Source organism: Phyllobates terribilis, unplaced genomic scaffold (genome assembly GCF_046119375.1).
Source record: "Phyllobates terribilis strain yellow unplaced genomic scaffold, ASM4611937v1 Scaffold_3__8_contigs__length_932513732, whole genome shotgun sequence".
Lineage (NCBI taxonomy): Eukaryota > Metazoa > Chordata > Amphibia > Anura > Dendrobatidae > Phyllobates > Phyllobates terribilis.
This window is the reverse complement of record NW_027362763.1, coordinates 60,959,753-60,969,395: the sequence shown is the minus strand read 5'-3', so window position 1 is coordinate 60,969,395 and position 9,643 is coordinate 60,959,753. Positions and strand designations below refer to the sequence as shown.

The 9,643-nt window shown below is 41.7% G+C and overlaps 1 protein-coding gene across 1 annotated transcript in view; it reads left to right on the top strand.

Annotated features, from left to right (window-relative positions):
- The first annotated feature begins 781 nt into the window (after nt 1-781).
- The window catches only part of MEP1A (meprin A subunit alpha), a 31,545-nt gene continuing 22,683 nt past the window's right edge, over nt 782-9,643 (top strand). The window contains exons 1-4 of the mRNA XM_073673912.1: nt 782-925; nt 1,195-1,219; nt 3,309-3,359; nt 6,977-7,011. Of these exons, the coding sequence (XP_073530013.1) occupies nt 857-925; nt 1,195-1,219; nt 3,309-3,359; nt 6,977-7,011 (180 nt within the window). The 5' untranslated portion in view covers nt 782-856. The remainder of the gene's footprint in view (nt 926-1,194; nt 1,220-3,308; nt 3,360-6,976; nt 7,012-9,643) is intronic.

Here is a 9,643-nt window from a genome sequence, read left to right as displayed (position 1 = left end):
TTATGTTTTTCATCTCCATTTTGGTGAATGTTCTAGGATGAGTTCTGAGTGTCCTGGAGTAGAGGTTGCTATACAGAAATTTGTTTGGTAGGAGGTTCAGAAAAATATTGGGGTGCCGCAGCTTTGCCAAAAATGGAAGGCCGAATCGCCAATAGGAAACAGGTCCCATCTTCACAGTAGGTTATAAGGTTTGACTATCATCCAAAAACATTAAACTGAAAGTACCCTCAGCAAAGTTGGGTCCAAGATTTATTGGCCTGTATGAGATTCTGGAGGTAGTTAATCTTTTGGCCTTTAGATTAAGACTTCCTCCAAAGCTTCCATCCCAAATGTGTTCCACAAATCCCTGTTAAAGGAGTTTTTCCCGTCAGCGTTGTCTGCCTTGTCTCCGCCTCCTCCGGTTTCTGTCGATGGAGGTTTGGAGTACGAGGTGCAGAGGATCGTGGATTCTTTAAACACAACCAGCTTTTAGGGGTAAATGGGCATCATAAAAACACTATGAAAAAAGTGCAATTTTTCTACAAAACTAAAATTCTAAATGAAGTCCCACTGGTAGAATATCTGCACCGCTGCTTTAAACACCACGATAACGTGAGGGTTAATAAGATAAATGGATACCCAAGGAAAGAATAAAAGTTAGTAATGCGCTCATTCCTGAGGATCTCTGAGCATTAGTGATTAGTTTATGGCCAATTTCAAGATAAAGGAAACTTCTTATCATCTCAGCTACAAGTAACATATCTGTGATAATAGTTATACTAGTTAACGTGAACTTGGAAAATTGTGCAAAGTTCAAACATCACATATAAGTTGTGCGGAGGGGACGTTGTCAGCGAGCATTCTCCTCGTATCCATCATGGTGTCCCGGGCACCTCTGGGGCTCCTCTGCCTCGTAGCCATCATTGCCTGCTCTAATGCCTACATAGTAAGTAATCCTGACTGCAGCCCTTTATCACTGTTTGTGGCTCTTTAATGCTAGAAAAACTACAAGTCCCAGCCTTTTCTGTCATTTGGAGGCTACAATGGCCTACTGAAACTTGAGTGTCCACCATACTTTGATATCTACACACAGTATAATATTACATGGAAGAGCAGTTGAAGGGTTGTCGAAATTAGTAGGATGCAGAGATTTATGGTGACACATGGAGTTACCTTTAGTGTAATCACATTATTTTGGTGATTTTTATTTTATAGGTTCCCCATCCGCCTCAAGAAACTGGTAAGAGGAAACCTGAAAATATTTCTTTTGTTCTGATGCACCTACATAAAATTCTTCTTTATATGATTTACCCTAAATCCCCCAATTTTCACTTTTATACTTTTTTTGTTCCCTTCTTCCAAGAGTGAACTTTTTTTTTATCTCTCAATTGACATAGCCGTACGAGGGCTTGTTTTTTTGTGGGACAAGTTGTAATTTTGAATGACAAACTTAATTTGACAATACAACGTACTGGAAAATAGGGAGAAAAAAAGTAAAATGGGGTAAAAACAACGCAATTCTGCTATTATTTTTTGTTTTTATGGTATTCATTGTGCAAAATGATTCTCCGGGTCGGTATGATTACGGCAATACCAAATTTGTATAGATTATTTTTTATTTAAAGGGATTTTCCAATGAACAAAGTTAATTTGAATCAACATTTGAATCAATAGATCTTGGAATAATAATAACTTCCACAATTCGATGTGCTTAAATAAAATGTTCCTGTGCTGAGATAATCTTATAAATGTGCCCCTGCTGTGTACTGTGTAATGGCTGTGTCTGACCATACAGGAACACGGTCTGATCATACCACAGCTCCTGAGCAGGGGAGGAAGCAAAAGAGTATACAGACATTACAGCAGGGGATCACAGCTGATTCTTTGTGTTAGGTAAAACATTTGACTGCCTGTTTTTAGACAATGTTTTACTTCAAAGAAAGAATCAGCTGTGACCCCCTGCTTCCTCCCCTGCCCAGGAGCTGTGGTATGATCAGACCATGTTCCTGCACGGTCAGACACAGCCATTACACAGTACACAGCAGGGGCACATTTATAAGATTATCTCAGCACAGGAACACTTTTTTTAAATACATCCAATTGTGGAACTTATTATTATTCCAACATCTATTAATTAAAATTAACTTTTGTTCGTGGGAAAACCCCTTTAAGTAGTGAATAACAAAAAAAATCAGAAATTCGGAAAGAAGGAATGTTTATGATGCCATTTTCTGAAACTTGTTTTGATGGAGCTGACGTTTTTATTGATATAATTCTCAGTTAAATACATTTTGATCTCCTTTGTTGCAGTTTTTTAGGGATGTGCTTTTTATTTCCAGCTTTTCAATATTTTTTCTTTTTATGTTTTTTATAGTTTAGGTATATTAATTTAATATTTTGATAGATCAGACTTTTACACCAAATATGGTTATTTTTTTATTTATTTATTTTTCCTTTATTTTTAATGGATCAAAAGTGGGGGTGATTGAAATTTTTACATTTAATGTTTTATATCTTTTTTAAAACTTTTTTTTTATTTATTTTTTTACTTTATTATTTTAGCTTCCATAGGGAACGTGAATCTGTAATCATTTGATCAACTATTCCTTATAATGTAATACAGTATTAGTGCAATAAATAGACAAAATTACCTTTTCCTATGAAGCCCAGCCACAGAGATGATAGCCATGTGGAGCCCCCAGGCTGCCATGACAATTTATAGGCTCCCCGCAATTAGGTGTATTCGGGTGTCGGGATCCGGTGCTCGAATGCTTTGACAACGGCATTTACATGGTCAAACTGCAGCAATCAGAGCCAGCTTGGGTCACTGCGGGGTATGGTGCAGGCTCAGCACCAGAGCCATCTCCGTACATGGGGACCTGACATAGGAGCACTATTACTTCTTATGTCGGGATGGAGTTAAAGGGGTTTTCTGGTTTCGAAAACCCATTCAAAAATATTAAATAATTTATTTAATTGTCACTGTGTAATACCTTTTTGTTCCTGTGGTGGTGCTGCAGGAAAATCTATCACTTTCCGAAAGGTTCTTTAAAATGATCGCTATGGTTAGGACGCCTATGAATATTTCAGTAATTCCTCTTCTTCTGTTAATGTGAACGAGATGAAAAATGATAATAATCTGCCTAATAGATACTAAAATCAATACATCCGTAGATGCTAAAGGGGGCACAACATTTACAAAAGTGATTAGCGAATAAAGGACTAATCGTCCACATCTGTAAAGTTACAAAACTTTGTATGCAAAATTCAAATGAAATGTCGATAAATTTCCATTTATAAATGGTGAAACTTTCTATTATCTGTAACAGGAGACCAAGGCGAGGCTGGAGGATTCATAGATATCCCTGACATCAACAAGGGTACGTCACATGTAATGGGGTACATTACTTATAACTGTCCTAAAAGTACACAGCACAAGACGGACAGGTAGAAAGTGTGACAAGTGTATCACATTGTCTATCATGTATAGTAAGATGGACCGATCTTCTATTCTTTCCACCACATTTTGGCTGCCTCAATTTGCATCCAAATAGTGGAGAACAAACTTATAAAATCACTACTCCTCATCTATATCTATCTATCTGTTATCTATCATCTATCTATCTATTATCTATCTATCTGTTATCTATCATCTATCTATTTATCTATCTATCCATATACTGTATCTATATATTATCTATCAATTATCTATCTATTATCTATCAATTATCTATCTATTATCTATCTATCTATCTAATTATCTATCTATCTATTATTTATCTATTATCTGTCTGTCTATCTATCATCTATCTATATTATCTATCTTTCATCTATCTATTATCTATCTATTTATTTTATATCTATCTATCTATCTGTATATCTATTATCTATCTATCTATTATCTATCTATCATCTATCTATATTATCTATCTATCTATTATCTATCTATCATCTATCTATCATATATCTAGTTATCTATCCATATATCTATATATTATCTATTTGTATATCTGACTCGCTCCCTGGGCTGTGGGGCAATAGGGGAACGATGGGGGTAGTAGTGGCGACCCGGTCTGTGGCTCAGGGTGGTCAGACCAGTGGTAGTCCCTTTATAAGTTTTAAGTGATGTCCGACTACGCCACCCGTGGATTGCGGCTATTAGGAACCGCCGCTGCAAGGCAGACCGCTGGGGCTGATGATGTATGCAGCTGGGATGGTGTGACTCCCCACGGGAAGAGTGCGGCCCCAGGGCAGTGTAGTGGATGGTGGGAGTGATGGTGGTGAGAGTCCCAGTACCGGTAGTGCCGGAGGAGCGAAAAAGCACACAGACAACGTACTGCAGTCCAGGGTCTTTACTCACGGTTAATATCCAAGTCACTTCAGCTGGCAATGACTGCCCGAGCCGTGCTGCGTCCACCAGGTGAGGGGCTCGGTCAACTCCCAGGCAGCTCGGAAGCATGGCCCAGGACCCCCTTCAATCCTTCCTCTGGCCTGCCTTACCAGTGACCCACTTTTGTCCAGCTGCCGCGGACTTGTGCGGGTAAACGTGGATCCCGTTCCCCGCTGTTCTATATGGTGCCTTCCTAGCAGGTTTAATGAGGTGTCGCACCAATAAATGATCACGACCTCCGGTCTTTGGCTGAGTGTAGTTTCTCCTCCACCAACTTGGGATCCGGCACCCTTAATCTGCCTGACCCTTCACCCTGTATTCTCGTTGGTTCTTAGGGTCCCTTCTTCCTTCTTGTTCCTGAGCCCTTCTGTTTCTTTCTCTTCTTTTCCCTTCTCTGTTCCTCCTTCTTCTCCTTTCTCGTGGAGCTGGGCTGAGAGAAAACCACAGCTCCCCTTCACCTCCTCTCTCTCTCCACTCCACTCTCTTCCTCGGCCTCTCCCTAGGCACACTCTGGAGTAGAGCTCCTACAGAGCCTCTACTCCCTGTCTTCTCCTCTCTCTGCACAGACAGACTGTCCTGAACTGACTGACTGTCCTAAGATGGTGCCCACCTTTTATACCTCCCTCTAGCCATGAGCCCAGGTGACCAGCAACCAATGGGCTACTACCTACGCTCAGGAACCAACCCCTATCTGCTCCTACATCACCGGGTATTCCTCCCCCTCCCCACTCCAGACAGGGACATGGTCTGTCGTACCTGCATTTCTGTCTAATGGGAGTACCGTTGAGCTGTCCCCCGGAAATGGGGTGTGTGTGATTATATATACAGTGCCTACAAGTAGTATTCAACCCCCTGCAGATTTAGCTGGTTTGATAAGATGCAAATAAGTTAGAGCCTTCAAACTGCAAACGAGAGTAGGTTTTATGAACAGAAGCATAAATCTTACAAACCAAAAAGTTATGTTGCTCAGTTGAATTTTAGTAAATTTTAAACATAAAAGTGTGGGTCAATTATTATACAACCCCTATGTTTAATATTTTGTGGAATAACCCTTGTTTGCAATTACAGCTAATAGTCGTCTTTTATAAGACCTGATCAGGCCGGCACAGGTCTGTGGAGTTATCTTGGCTCACTCCTCCATGCAGATCTTCTCCAAGTTATCTAGGTTCTTTGGGTGTCTCATGTGGACTTTATTCTTGAGCTCCTTCTACAAGTTTTCAATTGGGTTAAGGTCAGGAGACTGACTAGGCCACTCCAACACCTTGACTTTTTCCCTATTGAACCAGGCCTTGGTTTTCTTGGCTGTGTGCTTTGGGTCGTTGTCTTGTTGGAAGATGAAATTACGACCCATCTTAAGATCCTTGATGGAGGAGCGGAGGTTCTTGGCCAAAATCTCCAGGTAGGCCGTGCTATCCATCTTCCCATGGATGCGGACCAGATGGCCAGGCCCCTTGGCAGAGAAACAGCCCCACAGCATGATGCTGCCACCACCATGCTTGACTGTAGGGATGGTATTCTTGGGGTCGTATGCAGTGCCATCCAGTCTCCAAACGTAACGTGTGTGGTTGGCACCAAAGATCTCGATCTTGGTCTCATCAGACCATAGAACCTTGAACCAGTCTGTCTCAGAGTCCTCCAAGTGATCATGAGCAAACTGTAGACGAGCCTTGACATGACGCTTTGAAAGTAAAGGTACCTTACGGGCTCGTCTGGAACGGAGACCATTGCGGTGGAGTACGTTACTTATGGTATTGACTGAAACCAATGTCCCCACTGCCATGAGATCTTCCCGGAGCTCCTTCCTTGTTGTCCTTGGGTTAGCCTTGACTCTTCGGACAAGCCTGGCCTCGGCGCGGGAGGACACTTTCAAAGGCTGTCCTGGCCGTGGAAGGCTAACAGTAGTTCCATAAGCCTTCCACTTACGGATGATGCTCCCAACAGTGGAGACAGGTAGGCCCAACTCCTTGGAAAGGGTTTTGTACCCCTTGCCAGCCTTGTGACCCTCCACGATCTTGTCTCTGATGGCCTTGGAATGCTCCTTTGTCTTTCCCATGTTGACCATGTCTGAGTGCTGTTCACAAGTTTGGGGAGGGTCTTAAATAGTCAGAAAAGGCTGGCAAAAGAGATCTTTAATCCACACATGTGAAGCTCATTATTCTTGGTGCCTGAACTACTTCTTAATACTTTAGGGGGACCAAACAGAATTCTTGTGGTTTGAGGGGTTGAATAATAAATGACACTCTGAATTAACTTTTTACGTTTTAAAAAAAAAACAAAAAAAAAACAAAAACAAAATTTGCTGCAGTGCATTTCCCACTTCCAGGCTGATCTACAGTACAAATGTCACAATGCCAAGTTAATTCCGCATGTGTCAACCAGCTAAATCTGCAGGGGGTTGAATACTACTTGTAGGCACTGTATATATAAAGCATACATAAAGTGAATTCAGAGCTGTCTCCCATGATCTGCTTATACCCAGCACTGTGACAGTAACAAGGAGTTATTCTCTACCTCTGGAGACGCTAAACAAATACTCTGATATACTGGACTTTTCCATCATTATCTGTGTTTTCTAACTATATAGTTTATTATTTTTATAATTTATAGACCAAGACCTGTTCCAGGGAGACATCAAGCTTGCGGTGAGGACTACAATTTGTTATTAATGGGCAATGTGATTGTGGTGGTAATAAGTAGAGTCCATAAAGACCAGACTTGCTCCTCTGACCTCCATCTTTAGATTGGGGGAGAAGGGTTACAGGGGTGCACATACTGTGTTTGAATAGAGAGTAAAATGGATCTGGTTTCTCCGTGTCATATACTATGCACAACTTAAAGCTCAACTGATCTGTCAGCAGATCAAAGTGGGCAGTTTTTGCTTTTATTTTATTCCCACTACTCATCTGAGGATTCCTTCCTTTAATCCACCGTACGGTTCCAGAGATATTTAGTCTTTGCAAGAGGCCTGTCTCACAAGATCCTCTTGGGTGCGTCTTTAGACTGACCGCATTATTATCCTATGAGCACCACTACCTTAGTAAAGATCATAAAAATTAGCACTAAATATAAAGGTCCATATCTCTGGAATCTGGATGTAAAAAAACACATAAGATAGAATAGTCAGGAGACAACAGGAATAAAATAAGAGCAAAAACTTGCCACTTTTGACCACTCTTTCAGTATGAGAAAGTAGGTAGGTTACAACAGCCATTTGCAGTACGGTAGCTATCATATAGTCACTTTACTCAAGCTCCACACAAGTGCACTGTGACTTTTATTATCCCCGCCTTCTTTGGCTTCTCTTATTTTACTCTAGTATTTATTTTGATTTATTTTATTCACTTATATAGCGCCATTAATTCCGCAGAGCTTTACAGACATTATCAACACTTTCCCCATCGGGGCTCACAATCTAAATTCCTTATCAGGATGTCTTTGGAGTGTAGGAAGAAACCGGAGAACCCGGAGGAAGCCCACGAGAAAAACATGCAAACTCAGTATCATATACAGTATATGGATATATACAGTGGGGAAAAAAGTATTTAGTCAGCCACTAATTGTGCAAGTTCTCCTACTTAAAAAGATGAGAGAGGCCTTTTTGCCTTGACTTCATAGGTAGTCCTCAACTATGAGAGACAAAATGAGAAAACCAATCCTGAAAATCACATTGTCTGATTTGGAAAGAATTTTTTTAAAAATTTTTGTGGAAAATAAGTATTTGGTCAATTACAAAAGTTCATCTCAATACTTTGTTATATATCCTTTGTTGGCAATGACAGAGGTCAAACGTTTTCTGTAAGTCGTCACAAGGTTGGCACACACTGTTGCTGGTATGTTGGCCCATTCCTCCATGCAGATCTCCTCTAGAGCAGTGATGTTTTGGGGCTGTCGCTGGGAACACGGACTTTCAACTCCCTCCAAAGGTTTTCTATAGGGTTTAGATCTGGAGACTAGCTAGGCCACGCCAGGACCTTGAAATGCTTCTTACGAAGTCACTCCTTCGTTGCCCAGGTGGGGTGCTTGAAATGCTGGGAAGACTGAATCTGCAATAGGCAAGCAGCTTGGTGTGAAGAAATCAACCGTGGGAACAATAATTAGAAAATGGAAGAGATGCAAGACCACTGATAATCTCCCTCGATCTGGGGCTCCACACAAGATCTCACCCCGTGGAGTCAAAATGATCTCAAGAATGGTGAACAAAAATCTCAGAACTACACGGGGGTACCTAGTGAATGACCTGCAGAAAGCTGGGACCAACGTTACACAGGCTACCATCAGTAACACACTACACTGCAAAGGGCTCAGATCCAGCAGTGCCAGACATGTCTCCCTGCTTAAGCCATTACATGTCTGGGCCCGTCTGAAGTTTGCTAGAGTGCATTTGGATGATCCAGAAGAGTATTCGGAGAATGTCATATGGTCAGATGAAACCAAAGTTGAACTGTTTGGTAGAAACACAACTCGTCCTGTTTGGAGGAGAAAGAATGCTGAGTTGCTTCCAAAGAACACCATACCTACTGTGAAGCATGGGGGTGGCAACATCATGCTTTGGGGCTGTTTCTCTGCCAAGGGACCAGGACGACTGATTCGTGTACATGAAAGAATGAATGGGGCCATGTATCGTGAGATTTTGTGTGCAATCCTCCTTCCATCAGCAATGGCATTGAAGAAGAAACGTGGCTGGGTCTTTCAGCATGACAATGATCCCAAGCACACCGCCAGGGCAACGAAGTAGTGGCTTCGTAAGAAACATTTCAAGATCCTGGAGTGGCCTAGCCAGTCTCCAGATCTAAACCCTATAGAAAACCTTTGTATGCAGCAGGGGCGTACATAGGAATCATGGGACCCCATAGCAGAAGTTCTAATTGCCCCCCCCCCCCAAAAAAAAAAGTAAATAATTGTCGGGGTCACAGAAGAGCAGATCTCACAACTTTCCAGCCTTTACACAGTAATTTTCCTCCTGCTGAAGTCCTAGATTCATCTTTCATTGCCCCATAAAGTGTGATGCCAACAATGCTAACAAAAGTGTCCTCAAACACAGTATGATACCCCCATGGTGAATTCCTCCACATTCACAGTATAATGACCCTATTGTACCCCACTTCAACTCCCAAGGCAAAGTATGGTGACCCCAACACAGTATGATTCCCCAACTGTGACCCCCACACAGCCCTCCATGCAGAATAATGGGCCTACATACAATATAATGGCCCCACACCTCTCTACACTCCACAGAGTATAATGCACTTGCCATGGTCCTCCATACAATATAAG